The sequence below is a fragment of the Manis javanica genome, chromosome X, assembly GCF_040802235.1.
Source record: "Manis javanica isolate MJ-LG chromosome X, MJ_LKY, whole genome shotgun sequence".
Classification (NCBI taxonomy): Eukaryota; Metazoa; Chordata; class Mammalia; order Pholidota; family Manidae; genus Manis; species Manis javanica.
Window position 1 is genome coordinate 55,568,275 of NC_133174.1, and position 16,707 is coordinate 55,584,981.

General features: G+C 38.0%; 1 protein-coding gene across 16 annotated transcripts in view; it reads right to left on the reverse strand.

Annotated features, from left to right (window-relative positions):
- OPHN1 (oligophrenin 1) overlaps window positions 1–16,707 on the reverse strand; it is a 665,513-nt gene that overhangs the window by 453,194 nt on the left and 195,612 nt on the right. For all 16 annotated transcript variants that reach the window (XR_005061052.2, XR_005061051.2, XM_037017099.2 and 13 more), the window contains exons 6-7: window positions 11,372–11,473; window positions 1,036–1,146 (exon numbers count right to left, since the gene is read on the reverse strand). Coding sequence is in view for 14 of the 16 variants with exons in the window: in XM_037017099.2 (XP_036872994.1) it covers window positions 1,036–1,146; window positions 11,372–11,473 (213 nt within the window). In the remaining 2 variants the exon portion in view is untranslated. The remainder of the gene's footprint in view (window positions 1–1,035; window positions 1,147–11,371; window positions 11,474–16,707) is intronic.

A 16,707-nucleotide genomic window follows, 5' to 3' on the forward strand; every position in this document is an offset into this window, starting at 1 on the left:
CCTTTGTTTTAGCCATTATCACAACTCACAAAAAATTTTTATGTTTTCTTCTTTCCCTTTTTTCTACCCCATGAAAGCATAATCTTCATAAAGATAGAAACTGAGTCTCTCTTGTTCATTATAGGATACCCAGTGCTTAGTACAGCACCTGGGACATAACAGAAGCTCAATAAATGTTTATTGGATAAATGAATAAATATTTTTGTACATATACACATACAAATGTATATAAATGTGAGCAAAGATACATATGTACATAGACATACATGCACACGTATAAAATATACATATACATGTGTATACATACATGCACACATGAGCACACACACATCTATAAATACACATGCACACATAGATAAAGAAATACATACACAGAGAATTTGGGAGAAAAAAATTCCACAGTATTAACAGTGATTATCTCTGTATGGGGGATTTGTTGGTTTTGTTTTGTTTTCCTATAATTTTTTCTACCTTTCTGCAATAAGAATACATTGTTTTTAATAATTAAAAAGTTGATAGGTTTCAACATAGTAGTCAAATCAAAGCACATCACCTTTTATAACAAATAAAGGAGATTTAAGTTGGAAAAATAAAATAAGAGAAATAAAAACAGTAGAATGTGAAGTCATTGAGCACAGGTGACATGATTTCCTAGCACAGTGCCTAGTATATATGGGTACTTTCAGTAGCTTTATGAAAGCATGAGAGGAAGGAAGAGAGACGAATGAGGTAAAAGGAAGAGTGACTGAGAAATCAAAGGAGAGGAGAAAGGAGAGAGGTAGAAAGAGAAAGAAAAATCATAGTTAAAGAGAGAAAATGGGGAAAGAGGTACAGACGGAAGAAGGGTTAGGAAGAGAGAAAGAGAGAACATTAGTGAGAGAGCAAGAACAACACAAGCCAATGTGTCTACATTTTCAGCATTCATTACTAAGCAATGACTATCCCTTGAGATTCCAATGTTAAGACCAAAGTATTCCACATTTACTTGGCGTTTGGTAAATATTTCTAAGCCATTTATTAACAGATAAAACTTACTGGCTCCACAATGTTGAACTTCTTGGACTCCTGAACTTCCTGGATTTGATAAACATAATCAAGGGAGGACTCAAAGAAATTGTGCCTCTCCTTGTCCACCTGGAGGTCTGCCTGTAGATGGATGGCAACAAATGTTACAAATTGGCAGCATCATTCATGCAAGTCAACGCAAATGTACTAAACAGAATACTGGAGCTATAGGAGAATTTAGCTACCTATTAGTGATCTTACCTTTTTGTTACAGAGACAGGGAAGAAGATGCTATCAGATAAAAAGTGACTGATGTAAAACAAATAAAAAGCTTGGAAGTTATCACACCTGTCCTCACACAAGACAAAAACTGAAGTTGAAAATCAACAACTCCCCTTAGATCCAACAGAGAGCTGAAGTCAGAGGGAAAATAGCTGCCTCGAAAACTGGGCAGATGGTTCAAAATGAAGAAACACATCTTATCAAGGGAGCAGAAGCCGAGAAGCAGAAACCTTTTGTTGCACCCAATATCAGACCTTATATGACCTTATATAAGAATAAGTCTCTAAGGAAATCCAAACACAGAAAAGCAAAAGTGAAGACAAAAACAAAGACAACATAGGAAATTTAAGCCCCTGAAACAAAAGGTACCAGCAAACTAATAACAGCCTAACTCCTGGCAGATAAACATAAAACCTCACACTAAAGGCCCATTAACCTCAGAATGTCATGTCTGGCTTTCAAGAAAATATTACAAGGCATGTAAAAAGGCAAACACATTATGCAGAGAGACATTAAAGAATCTCCAGGAATGAAAAAATATTAAGAGAATTGTGTGACCAATCCAAACAGAACAATATCCACCTTATAGGGGTACCAGAAGAAGAAGAAGAGAGAAAAAGGGATAGAAAGTGGCTTTGAAGAAATAACTGCTGAAAACTTCCCCACACTGGGGGAGGAAATAGTCTCTCAGACCACAGAAGCCCACAGAACTCCCAATAGAAAGGACTCAAGGAGGACAACACCAAGACACATAATAATTAAAATGGCAAAGATCAAGGACAAGGACAGAATACTAAAAGCAGCCAGAGAGGGAAAAAAGGTCAGTTCACCTACAAAGGAAAACCCATCAGGCTATCAACAGACTTCTCAGCAGAAACCTTACAGGCCAGAAAAGAATGGCATGATATATTTAATACAATGAAACAGAAGGGTTTTGAACCAAAATTACGGTATCCAGCACAATTATCATTTAAATACGAAGGAGAGACAAAACAATTCCCAGACAAGCAAAAGTTGAAGGAACTTGCCTCCCACAAAACAACATCTACAGGGTATTTTAGAGGAATACATCTAGATGGGAGCACTCCTAAGGCTAAATAGATGTCACCAGAGAAAATAAAATCACAGCAAAGAAAGCAGACCAACCAAATACTAACTAAAGTCAAAAAATAAAATCAACTAACCAAAAAAGCAGTTAAAGGAAACACAAAGAACACAGAATAAGACACCCAACATATAAAGAATGGAGGAAGAGGAATAAGAAGAGAGAGAAATAAACAATCATCAGACTGTGTTTATGAGAGCTCAATAAGTGAGATAAGTTAGACAGTAAGATAGTTAAGAAGCTAACCTTAAACCTTTGGTAACCACAGATCTAAAGCTTGCAATGGCAATAAGTAAATATTTTTCAATAACCACCCTAAATGTAAATGGACTGAATGTACCAATCAAAAGACACAGAGTAATAGAATGGATAAAAAAGCAAGACCCATCTATATGCTGCTTACAAGAGACTCACCTCAAACCCTCAAATGCAAAGACATGCACACACTAAAAGTCAAGGGATGGAAAAAGATATTTCATGCAAACGACAGGGAGAAAAAAGCAACTGTTGTAGTAGTAAAATCAGACAAAATAGACTTCAAAACAAAGAAAGTAACAAGAGATAAAGAAGGACATTACATAATGATAAAGGGCTCAGTCAAACAAGAGGATATAACCAACATAAATATATATGCACCCAATACAGGAGCACCAACATATATGAAACAAATAGTAACAGAATTAAAGGAGGAAATAGAAGCAATGCATTCATTCTAGGAGAAGTCAACACACCACTCACCAAACAGAACAGATCCACAAGACAGAAAATAAGTAAAGACACAGAGGCACTAAACACATTAGAACACATGGACCTAATAGACATCTATAGAACTCTACACCCAAAGCAACAGGATACACATTCTTCTCAAGTGCGCATGGAGCATTCTCCAGAATAGAACACATACAAGGCCACAAAAAGAGCCTCAGTAAATTCAAAAAGACTGAAACTCTACCAACTAACTTCTCAGACAAAAAAGGTATAAAACTAGAAATAAATTGTACAAAGAAAGCAAAAAGGCTCACAACACATGGAAGTTTAACAATATGCCCCTAAATAATCAATGGATCAACAACCAAATTAAAATAGAGATCAAGCAATATATGGAAACAAAGGACAAAAACAACACAAAGCCCCAACTTCTGTGGGACGCAGCAAGAGCAGTCATAAGAGGAAAGTATATAGCAATCCAGGCACACTTAAAGAAGAAAGAACAAACGCAAATGAATACTCCAAAGTCACAATTATCGAAATTGGAAAAGAAGAACAAATGAGGCCTAAAGTCAGCAGAAGGAGGGACATAACAAAGATCAGAGAAGAAATAAATAAAATTAAGAAGAGTAAAACAATAGAAAAAAGCAATGAAACCAAGAGCTGGTTCTTTGAGAAAATAAACAAAACAGATAAGCCTCTAGCCAAACTTATTAAAAGAAAAAGAGAATCAACACACATCAACAGAATCAGAAATGAGAATGGAAAAATCACGACGGACCCCACAGAAATACAAAGAATTATTAGAGAATATTATGAAAACCTATACGGTAACAAGCTGGGTAACCTAGGAGAAACGGACAACGTCTTAGAACAATACAACCTTCCAAGACTGACCCAGAAAGAAACAGAAAATTTAAACAGACCAATTACAGCAACGAAATTGAATCAGTAATCAAAAAACTACCGAAGAACAAAACCCCCGGTCCAGATGGATTTACCTCGCAATTTTATCAGACATACAGAGAAGACACAAAGTTTTCCAAAAAACAGAACAGGAGGGAATACTCCAAACTCATTCTATGAAGCCAATATCACACTAATACCAAAACCAGGCAAAGAACCCAACACAAAAGAAAATTATAGACCAATATCCCTGATGAACGTACATGCAAAAATACTCAATAAAATATTAGCAGACAGAATTCAAAAATATATCAAAAGGATCATACACCACGACCAAGTGGGATTCATCCCAGGGATGCAAGGATGGTACAACATTCAAAAATCCATCAACATCATCCAACACATCCACAAAAAGAAAGACAAACACCACATGATCATCTCCATAAATGCTGAAAAAGAATTTTACAAAATTCAACATCCATTCATAATAAAAATTCTCAGCAAAATGGGTATAGAGGGCAAGTACCTTGACATATTAAAGGCCATATATGATAAACCCACAGCCAACATCATACTGAATAGTGAGAAGATGAAAGCTTTTCCTCTGAGATCGGGAACCAGACAGGGATGCCCACTCTCCCCACTGTTATTTAACATAGTACTGGAGGTCCTTGCCATGGCAATTAGACAAAACAAAGACATACAAGGAATCCAGATTGATAAGAAGAAGTTAAACTGTCCCTATTTGCAGATGACATGATATTGTACATAAAAAACCCTAAAGACTCCACTCCAAAACTACTAGAACTGATATCGGAATACAGCAAAGTTGCAGGATACAAAATTAACACACAGAAATCTGTGGCTTTCCTATACACTAACAATGAATCAATAGAAAGAGAAATCAGGAAAACAACTCCATTCACAATTATATCAAAAAGAATAAAATCCTTAGGAATAAACCTAACCAAAGAAGTGAAAGACCTATACCCTGAAAACTAGAAGACAGTCTTAAGAGAAATTAAAGTGGACACTAACAAATGGAAACTCATCCCATGCTCTTGACTAGGAAGAATCAATATAGTCAAAATGGTCATCCTGCCCAAAGCAATATACAGATTCGATGCAATCCCCATCAAATTACCAACAACATTCTTAAACAAACTGGAACAAATAGTTCAAAAATTTATATGGAAACACCAAACACCCCAAATAGCCAAAGCAATCCTGAGAAGGAAGAATAAAGTGGGGGGGGGATCTCACTCCCCAACTTCAAGCTCTACTACAAAGCCACAGTAATCAATACAATTTGGTACTGGCACAAGAACAGAGCCACAGACCAGTCGAACAGATTAGAGACTCCAGACATTAACCCAAACATACATGGTCAATTAATATTTGATAAAGGGGCCATGGACATACAATGGGGAAATGAGGGTCTCTTCAACAGATGGTGCTTGTAAAACTGGACAACTACATGTAAGAGAATGAAACTGGATCACTGTCTAACCCCATACAGAAAAGTAAACTCCAAATGGATCAAAGACATGAATGTAAGTCATGAAACCATAAAACTCTTAGAAAAAAACATAGGAAACAATCTCTTACACATAAATATGAGTGACCTCTTCTTGAACATATCTCCCCAGGAAAGGAAAACAAGAGCAAAAATGAATAAGTGGGACTATATTAAGCTGAAAAGCTTCCGTACAGCAAACGACACCATCAATAGAACAAAAAGGTACCCTACAGTATGGGAGAATATATTTGTAAATGACAGATCCAATAAAGGGTTGACATCCAAAATATATAAAGAGCTCACACACCTCAACAAACAAAAAACAAATAATGCAATTAAAGAATGGGCAGAGGAACTGAATAGACAGTTCTCCAAAAAAGAAATTCAGATGGCCAAAAGACACATGAAAAGATGCTCCACATCGCTAGTTATCAGAGAAATGCAAATTAAAACCACAATGAGGTATCACCTCACACCAGTAAGGATGGTTACCATCCAAAAGACAAACAACAACAAATGTTGGCGAGGTTGTGGAGAAAGGGGAACCCTCCTACACTGCTGGTGGCAATCTAATTTAGTTCAACCATTGTGGAAAGCAGTAAGGAGGTTCCTCAAAATGCTCAAAATAGACTTACCATTTGACCCAGGAATTCCACTCCTAGGAATTTACCCTAAGAATGCAGCACTCCTGTTTGAAAAAGACAGATGCACCCCTATGTTTATCGCAGCACTATTTACAATAGCCAAGTAATGGAAGCAACCTAAGTGTCCATCAGTAGATGAATGGATAAAGAAGATGTGGTACATATACACAATGGAATATTATTCAGCCATAAGAAGAAAACAAATCCTACCATCTGCAACAACATGGATGGAGCTAGAGGGTATTGTTCTCAGTGAAATAGGCCAAGCGGAGAAAGAGAAATACCAAATGATTTCACTCATCTGTGGAGTATAAGAACAAAGGAAAAACTGAAGGAACAAAACAGCAGCAGAATCACAGAACCCAAGAATGAACTAACAGGTACCAAAGGGAAAGGGACTGGGGAGGATGGGTGAGTAGGGAGGGATAAGGGGGGAATAAGAAAGGGGGTATTATGATTAGCATGCATAATGTGGGTGGTGGGAGAAGGGGAGGGCTGGGCAACACAGATAAGACAAGTAGTGATTCTACAACATTTTCCTATGCTGATGGACAGTGACAGTAATGGGGTTTGTGGGGGGGACTTGGTATAAGGGAGAGCCTAGTAAACATAATATTCTTCATGTAATTGTAGATTAATGATAACAAAAAAAAAGAGAAAGAAAACGGGGATTACTCCCTGGTAGGATAAAACTAACTGCAAATCAACCATTAATGCATGCTTTACATATCCTTAATTTTGATCTATCAAAGGGTGTTCAATGATCAGCTTTAGAAAAAAGCAGTTCCTGTGTGGTGATCTCCAATACGTTCTTCACAATGGTATAAGGGTCATATCAAAGTGTGGGCAAAGGGTTTGTTTGTGTTTATACAGAAGATAAAAGCCTAATTTGGCTACACAGAAAACGAATTAAGATACGATATGAAGACGAACTTCCAACATCAACATCCTCTGGAAGAATCATTCCTGAAGATGAACATAAAAAAACTTCAACAAAGATCCTGGCGCTACTGCAGTTGTAACTGCAGTTGTAGCTGCAGTCATCCCACCGGTTCCTGGACTTGCCATTGGAATGAAGAAGGAGATATCTAAGCTGGCCTGTGCATACAGTAAAACAACAAATTTGACTTGATCTATACTGTTGGAACTCAACCAAGAATTAGGAGAAGTGCAAGTTGCAGTGCTCCAAAATCGTGCGTCTATAGACTATCTACTGTTAAAAGAACACATGGGATGTGAACAGTTCCCAGGAATGTGTTGTTTCAATTTGTCTGATTTTTCTCAAACTATTCAAATTCAGTTAGACAATATCCATCATATCATTGATAAGTTTTCACAAATGCCTAAGGTACCTAACTGGTTTTCTTGGTTTCACTGGATATGGCTGTTAATTGTAGGTCTGCTTTTGTTATGTAGCTGTATTCCTATTATGTTAATGTATGTGCATAATTTAATTAGTGGTTTAAAACCTATACATGCTTATGTTACTCTACAAGAAGATATGTCAAAGAAATAATCAATCTTCCCATGTTTTCTTCCATCTGCTACTTCTATAGCTTTTCTTCTTCCTTCCTAATTACGACCCTTTAGTAGAATTAGTGCCTCATATAGAAAATTACCAAGTATCGTAATTCTTCCAAGTGGAAAAGATACCTCAAGACAAATGGTGGGCATAGAGCCACAGGGCATAAATCTGCAAAGAAGTAAAAAGCTAACCTTTTCAAACAATATTGCTTCTCTCTCACTTACCAACTTTACATTTCCCTGTATGGCCCCGGAAGATGACTGGTTAGCCAGAGGCAGGTAAGATTCCTCAAGGGAGAAACAACCTAAGACAGGCACAGTTGCAGGGGGGCCATCAGGAGAGAAATTGGGGATCAACAGAGGGGAGGCTTAGAACCTCACACCCCCTGTTTTGAGAGAAATCTTCTGCATCCGTGGATATTTTCTTGCCCTTGTCTAGCTTGGATAAATACTTAGTCTATAGGCACATACCTGATCATCTACATTTGCCCTCTTACAGCACTAAATTATGTTTTCTACCTTTATCTTGCATCTACCTACCACTTCAGCATTTTATTTAAAAAAAATAATAATAATAATAATAATAATAATAATAATAATAATAAGGGAGAAATGTGGGATTCACATATAAATCATGTATAAAAATCAAACGAATAATCATATCTGACTTGATTGTTTATAGTTCATGATGCGTGATCAAAACCGAAAGTTTCTGTGATATGACTGCCCTTGCACTGTTCACCATGTAAGAACTTACTCACTATGTAAGACCTTGTTCACCATGTAAGAACTTGTTTGTTATGCTTCAGAAGATTGGAGACTGTTGAGATATAGGCTTGGGGTTGATTAATGACTGTGCATTGAGTCCCCTATACAGAATTTTATTGTTTTTAACAACCATTTGATCAATAAATATGAGAGATGCTCTCTCAAAAAAAAAAAAGGTGAAAGGATAAACAAACTGTGGTACATCCATAAAATGAAGTATTATTCAGCACTAAAAAGAAGTGAGCTACCAAACCATGCAAAGACACAGAAGAACCTTAAATGCAGATTACTAATTGAAAGAAGCCAATCTGAATGTGTTACATGCTGTACAATTCCAACTATACAACATTCTGTAATAGGCAATATATAGTGACCATAAAATGATCAGCAGTTGCCATGGGCTTGCGGGACATAGAAGCAGGGAGGGATTAGTATGTGGTGCCCAGGGATTTTTAGGGCAGTAAAACTATTCTGTATGGTAGTGTAATGGTTGATTCATGTCATTATACATTTGTCAAAATTCATTGAATGTACAATACATTGGCTCATCAGTTGTTATCAAATGTACCTCACTAATGCAAACGTTAATAATGGGAGAAGTTGTTTGCAGGGAATTAGGGATATATAAGCACTCTGTACTTAACATTTATTTTTTTCTGTAAACCTAGAACTGTTCTAAAAATAGTCCCTTTTTATAATAAAGTGACTAACCCAAGGTCCACCAACTGATTTTTTATTGAACAAGTACAAAGGCTCTGTCTTGTTCACTAGGAAAGTCACCAGGGACATCTACATACAGCACCAAGCTACTAGGACACTCCAGAAGTTTTCATCACAAATACCACCAGAAGAATAACATTTTGACTGTGTCCAGAGTTCCAAACCCCTAGTTTTGGTAAGTGTCTAGGAGGACTCAAAGGACTCAGCATATAGTCATACACATGGCCAAGACTTACTTTAGTGAAACGATACAAAGCAAAGTCAGCAAAGGCAAAGATACATGGAGTGAAGTATATTCCTCACCTAGAGGAAACTAGGTGCAGTCATCCAAGAATTCTCTCTTAGTGTAGTCACGCAGGACACAATTACTTCAGCAACAAGTTTTGACAACACATGTGAAATGTTGTCTACCAGGGAAGCTCATTAGCAACTCAGTGCCCTAGATTTTTACTGGGGGCTGTGCACAGGCACCTCCTGCTGAACATGTACCAGACTCCCAGAAGAAAATAAGGTGTTCAGCATAAACCACAATGTTTGTACAGGCAGTCTAGGCACAGTGAGTCATTCTTACCATTTAGGGAAACTTTTATACCAGTGTAGTGAATTGTTTACCAGCCACGTTACCAGACACCAGCTAAAAGCTAAACTTGTAAGCAGACCTTTCTAATCACAGTACTCTCAGGCCTCTTATGTTGTCTTTTCTGCATAGGAACCTTGCACAAAATAGATGGAGAAGGAAGGAATCAAAAGTGCGCAAGAGGAAAATGTCAGAAGACCCCAGACTACTGCTTCAGTCCAGTTTATGGAAGAGAAGTAGTCCTTCACCTTTTCAATATTAACTCCATCCACAACTGAAGCCCTTGGCTCATCACCATCAAGCACTTCACATGATGTGATGGATACTCACTAAATCAAGTCAGCAGGTAAGCTTCAGTTTTGCCACAATCTGTGCAACCTTGGACAAGATGATTTCTAAGAACTTTCACAGCTAACGTCTATGGCCTTATTCAATCAGGTATCTCTTTTCATACTGAATTTTCAGTATGTCCATCTTTTACTGGATATTTTATCCATTCTTCCATTTATAAAGTCTTAACTAGTTAATTCCTTCCTTCCCTTCCCTAGTGCCACTCACCTGTCTCAGATAACCTTCCCTAGATCATTGTAATAGTTTCCAAAACTGATTTTCCTACTACCAGTCTCTCTCTGATCTAATTCATCCTACAACTTCAGCAGGTTTAAGATTCCTAAAATTCTACCCTAATTGTTTGTACAACCAAAGACTTTCAATGATCCTCCCAGGGCCAACAGAATTCAGTACAACTCCTCAGTGTGTTGCCCTGCAATATTGCCTCACCTTGCCTGATTCTATCTTGTCTTTCACTACCCTTCAGCCATAATGGAAATTCTGCTCAGACCCAAATGTACTCTATGTTTTCCAGGTTTAGAGTCATTGTCCTCCAACTGAAAGGTCCATTTCTCCACTTCCGTCCATCAAACACTTTACCTATTATCGACATTCAAATGTAAGTTTTTCATTCTCCAAACACTTCCCACCACCATAAAGATACCACATATACATACACAGCACAACATGTAAAAAATTCCACTTATATAAGAGTCATGTGTATTCTTAGTTTAACATCCCTACTATAAATTGCAGAAAGGTAGGAAGTATGTCTTAGTGTTTGTGTAGTCCTCTGCACCCAGCACAGTGTCTAGGAAGTGGTAGACACTCACCAAATGGTGGCTTATTTGAAATGAAATCACTCCAAGTCCCATTAAAAAGAAAGCTAATGTGGGAATGTCTTAGGGCAAAAAAGTAGATCTGTTTCTGGTCTACAATACAGCACTATTTTAACTCTATCCTTGTATGGAATCTAGAATCAGAAACTTAAAACAGAAAGGGACTCTGGAGATCATTGAGTACCACCCACTCCTCCTTTGACAGATAAGGGAATTGAAGCCAAGAAACAAATATCATACCCAGTCACACTGTGAGGTAGTACAGGAGATGGTTTGAGAACTCAGGGCTCTTAAGTCCCAGGCCATGGTTTTAACTGCAAGCACTACTATTACACATGGTTCTCTACTCAAGCAGGGTATGAGATAAGTCTTGAGACAGGAAGCTTACATTGTTACCAAGGCATAGATGGCAATGGAAGGCAAATACAGGCTTTCTGTGCATACCTCTTGTAATTGAGATTCTTTCTTTTTGGAAGACAGATGCAAGTGACGATCCAGCAAGGAATAAAACCTTTCACCATCCTTTTCAAATTTCTTTTTCCGCTCCTAGATGTGGGAGAGAAGGTGCAAATTAAGATGTCTAGTTTTTAATTTGGTCTGCTCAAAACTAATAATGAACTTGGTCAGGTTTCACATGGCCAATCTCTCTAGGTCCTCGGGAAAAAAAAGAGAGAGAGAGAATTTGCTTGTGCATTGGTCTCAGCAGTTTCAACTTCCTCAAATACGACCTTGAACCATTCCACCTATACAAAAGTGTGTTGCCTATTGGTATAGCTGAGAGCTTTGTGAGCTGCTGCTCAAAGAGAGACGCTTAAAATGGGCCTGTATACTGGTGATTTTTACTTCTAACCAATATTTTTCACATGCATTAACTGTTCATAAAATGGCTTTTTAAAACTCGCCTTTCATGCATTAACTACTCATAATATAGCCTTTTAAAATTCTTCCTAAGGAAGAAGGAGCACAGGAGTGAACTAAACACATGCATACTTAAACAATATTGTGGGTTTGGTTCCAGACCACTGCAATAGAGCGAATATTGCAATAAAGTGAGACATGAATTTTTTGGTTTCCCAGTGCATACAAAAGTTGTTTATACTATACTGGAGTCTATTAAGTGTGCAATAGCATTATGTTTAAAGAGACAATGTGCATACCTTAATTAAAAATACTTTATTGCTAAAAAATGCTAACCACCATCTGAGCTTTCAGAAAGTCATAATTACAGATCACCATAACAAATAATAACGAAAAAGTCTGAAATATGGCAAGAATACCAAAATGGGACTCAGAGACACAAATTCGGCAAATGCTGTTGGAAAAATGGCACTGACAGACTTACTTGATGCAGGGTTGTCACGAACCTTCAATTTGTAAAAAACAGGGAATATCTGCAGATGCAAGAAGGTAAAGCATAGTACAATGAGGTATGCCTGCATATGCCTTTAAAGGGTTAATCTATAATGCATTCAGATGGCCTAACAATAAGTAAATCAGTAAAGTAAATTTCTAGTAAAACATTTCCAAGGCAATAGGAACCTGGGCCTGCCCCTGTGAATGAGTTCTTTGCTTTTGTTTATTTCACTACTGCATATAAAAAAATGATGATGAAGATGAAGAAAAATTCCTGAAAGGTTTAGTTGGAATGCAAGAGTTGAAAAGCTTTATGGGATGGAGGACTCAGCCATCACTGTCTTCACGTATAAAATTTAATTAAGCTTTCTGCCTCTCAGCACAACTGGAAGTCGCATTGCTTCCAAAGGAGTACTAACAATGCTCTTTGTCACACACCAAGGCTGACACTCTGTAGTTCTCTCAGCACCTTGCTAGGAAATCCACATAGAAGGCTTACAGTGTTTCATAGGAAATCCACACTCACTGAAACTTACAGTGTTGCCAGGTACTAGAAGAGGCACAGCAGAGGACACATAGTTAAAAAGAAAAACAATATCGCACTCATGGTTTATTTCAAGAGGCAATCTGTTGCTGGCAAGAAGCCACAGCAGAGCTGAGTGACCTCTGACCTATAAGGAATGTGCTTTTTACCAGAGGGAAAGAAGTAGAGAGAAAGCTAACATTAACTGAGACCTACTCAGGCCAGCCAGTGAGTTAGGTACATAAAATCCATTATCTCACTTTGTCTTCACAGCCCGGACTAGATACTGTAAAGGAAATTAAGATTCAAGAGAGGTGAACGAACTTGTCAAAGGCCATATAATAGACAGTTTTATCTGATTTATTCTATACAAACAGAACCCAGATGATCATGGAGGATTTATAGTCAGGAAATCTATAATCAATCAGGAACCTTATGAACAAAACTCAAGTAGGTGTATAGCTGTAGCTCCAACTCAGACACCAAAACATAGCAGATAAAGATTATCACACAAAAGATATAGTTATGGTAAATCCTTCTTCCTATTTACATCTATTTAAATCAGGTGCTGAATTTATTTAAAGCAATTTTTGAAGAAGGCATAAGAGCCAGAAAATGTCACTGACTTATGTAGGAAGAAATAAAGTTCTGTGGTCACTTTCTCCTCCACTTCCAGTTTTTAAATAAAACTATGAGATGTGATTCATGCATTATAAAATACCCGCTTTTAAAGTGGACAATTCAGTGGTGTTTAGTATATTCATGAAGTTGTGCAACCATCACTGCTATCTAATTCCAGAACATTTCTATCACCTCAAAAAGAAATCCTATACCCATTAGTAATCATTTCCCATTACCTCTCTCAACTCCCTCAAGAAACTACAATTTACTTTATATCTCTATATGTCTATTCTATACATTTCATATACGTGGAATCATACAACATGTGGCCTTTTATGACTATCTTCTTACTCTTAGCATAATGTTTTCAAGGATCACCATGTTCTAACATGCATCAGTACTCCATTCCTTTGTATCAATTTGATTGTATAAATATGCCACATTTTCTTTATAAATTCATCAGTTGATGGACATTTGGGTTGTTTCTATTTTTTGAGCTATTTTGAATAATGCTGCTATGAACATTCATGTACACGATTATATGTAATTGTATTCTCAATTATTTGGTGCATATACATAAGGAATGGAATGCTGGGTCATATGGCAACTCTACATTTAACTTTTTGAGAAACCACCAAACTGTTCTCCACAGCAGGTGTATCATTTTATATTCCCAACAGCAATTAATAAGAATTCTAATTTATCCACATCTTCACCAACACTTTTACCTTTTTGACTATAGATAACCTAAGAGGTATGAAGTTGCATTCACTATGGTTTGATTTGAATTTTCCTAATGCCTAATGATGTTAAATGCCTTTCTATATTTTTTTGAACCTTTGTACATATATTCTTCACAGACATGGGCAAAAAACTTTCCAAATTTGATGAAAGATATAACTCTGTATATCCAACCTCAACAAACTCCAATAGGATAAATTGAAAGATAGTCACACTGACATATACTTCAAACAAACTGTAAAAACCAAAGCAAAGAAACATTCTTGCTGACAATGAGAAACCATTTGCCACATATGAGCAATTATCAATAAAAATTCTAATCAATCAAAAACCATAGAAGCCAAAACACAGAAGGATGACATATTAAAGTGCTGAAACAAAATACTGTCAACCAAGAATTCTATATCTGGCAAAAGTGCCCCTCACAACTGAGGGAGAAACTAAAATATTTACAATTAAACAAAAGCTAAGGGAATTCATTATTAGTAGAAGTACCCTACAAGGAATGCTAAAGGGAATCCTTCAAGTTGAAATGGAATGACACTAGATAACAACTCTAGGCCAAATGAAAATATAAAATTATCCAATAAAATCAACTACATATGCAGATATAAAAGCAAGTATTATTGTAGTTTTGTTTTGTTACTCCACTTTTTTATTTACATGATTTAAAAGAAATGCATAGGGGGGCTAAAGATGGCGGCATGAGGAGGGTGGCAGAAATCTCCACCCAAAACTATATATATTTTTGAAAATACAACAAATACAACTATTCCTAAAAGAGAGACCAGAAGATACAGTACAACAGTCAGGCTACATCTACCTCTGTGAGAACTCAGCATCTCATGAAAAGGATAAGATACGAAGCTGTGACCCAGCGGGACCTGAGCACACCCCCACCCCAGCTCACCGGAGGGAGGAAAAGAATCAGAGAGGGGAGGGAATGGAAGTACAGGACTACTAAATAACCAGCCCTAGCAATCTGCACTGGGAGCACAGACACACATTGCATGGGTACTGGATATTAGAGGAACAGAAAAGTAAAACCGAGATAGAGACTGCAAGACGGTCCCCACAGCTGGCTCCCCGGGACAAAAGAAAATCGGCTGCTTTTTAAAAGTGTTAAAGGGACAAGGACTTAACAGCTGGACAAAATCATCCTGGCACACTCAGTCCAGGAAGCTGGGAATCTTAAGGAACTTCAGGTGCCCTAACTCCTTGGGGGGTAACAGCCCCAAAGCCCCTCATGGTGGTAAGCAGCTTGCCATTCATTCCTCCCAGGCAGCACTGCAAGCAAACCGGCGGACCCACCACAGCTGCAGAACAGCCAGAAAACAGCCCCAACCACAGCAACCACACAGAGTGTACTCCCAGCACATAGCTAACCAGGACAGACTCAGAGGCTGCCGTCAATGCACAACTGCCCTCTACAGACAGATGAAGACAGAGCAAGGTCTGGAAGGCATGAAGAAGTGCCATTCTAACAGGAGAACAAACCTGAAATGTCTGCAAGCCCCTGCAGGGTGCTAGGCTATCCTGAGGGCCACCCCACCCACAGCAGCTCAGGAGATTATCCCAGAGACTGCTCCCAGTGTATGTGTAAACGGCACAGGCAGCGGAAGCTGCAGCAAGGTCCAGGAGGCATGATGGGGGGCCGTTGTCACAGGAGAACACACCCTGCATGTCTGCCACCCCCCACATGGAACTAGGCAATACGGAGGGCCACCACACTGACAGCAGCACTGGAGATTATCCCAGAGACTGCTCCCTGAGTGCAGGTAATCAACACAGGCAGCAAAGAAGGGCAAGGCAACCAGCAAGCAGGAAGGGACCTTGTTCTCCCAGGTGACAGATGCGCCACATGCGTGCAACCACTTCTATCACCATGAAAAGGCAGAAGAACGTGCTCCAGTCAAAAATCACACACCAAACAATGTATGAGACAAATGACAACAACACTATGGAGCACCAACTTCTGTGGGACACAGCAAAGACAGTTCTAAGAGAAAGTATATAACAATCCAGACATATTTAAAGAAGGAAGAACAATCCCAAAGAGAAGGCCTGATGAGAGATATAACCAATCCTCCTGAAAAATAATTCAAAATGAAAGTCATAACAATGCTAATAGACCTGAACAGAAATATGCAAGAGCTAAGGGATGAAGTCTGGTGAGAGATAACAGAAATGAAACAATCAATAAAAGGTCTTAAGACTAGACAGGAAGAGGTGCAAGAGTCTTGTTAATGGAATAGAAATCAGAGAACAGGAATACAGAGAAGCTGAGGCAGAGAGAGATAAAAAGATCTCTAGGAATGAAAGAATATTAAGAGAATGGTGTGACAAATCAAAACAGAAGAATATTTGCATTATAGGGGTACAAGAAGAAGAAAGAAAAAAGGGATAGAAACTCTCTTTCAATAAATAATTGCTGAAAACTTCCCCAAGCTGGGGAAGGAAACAGTCACTCAGAACATGGAATCCCACAGATCTCCCAACACAAGGGACCCAAGGAGGACAACACCAAGACATATAATAATTA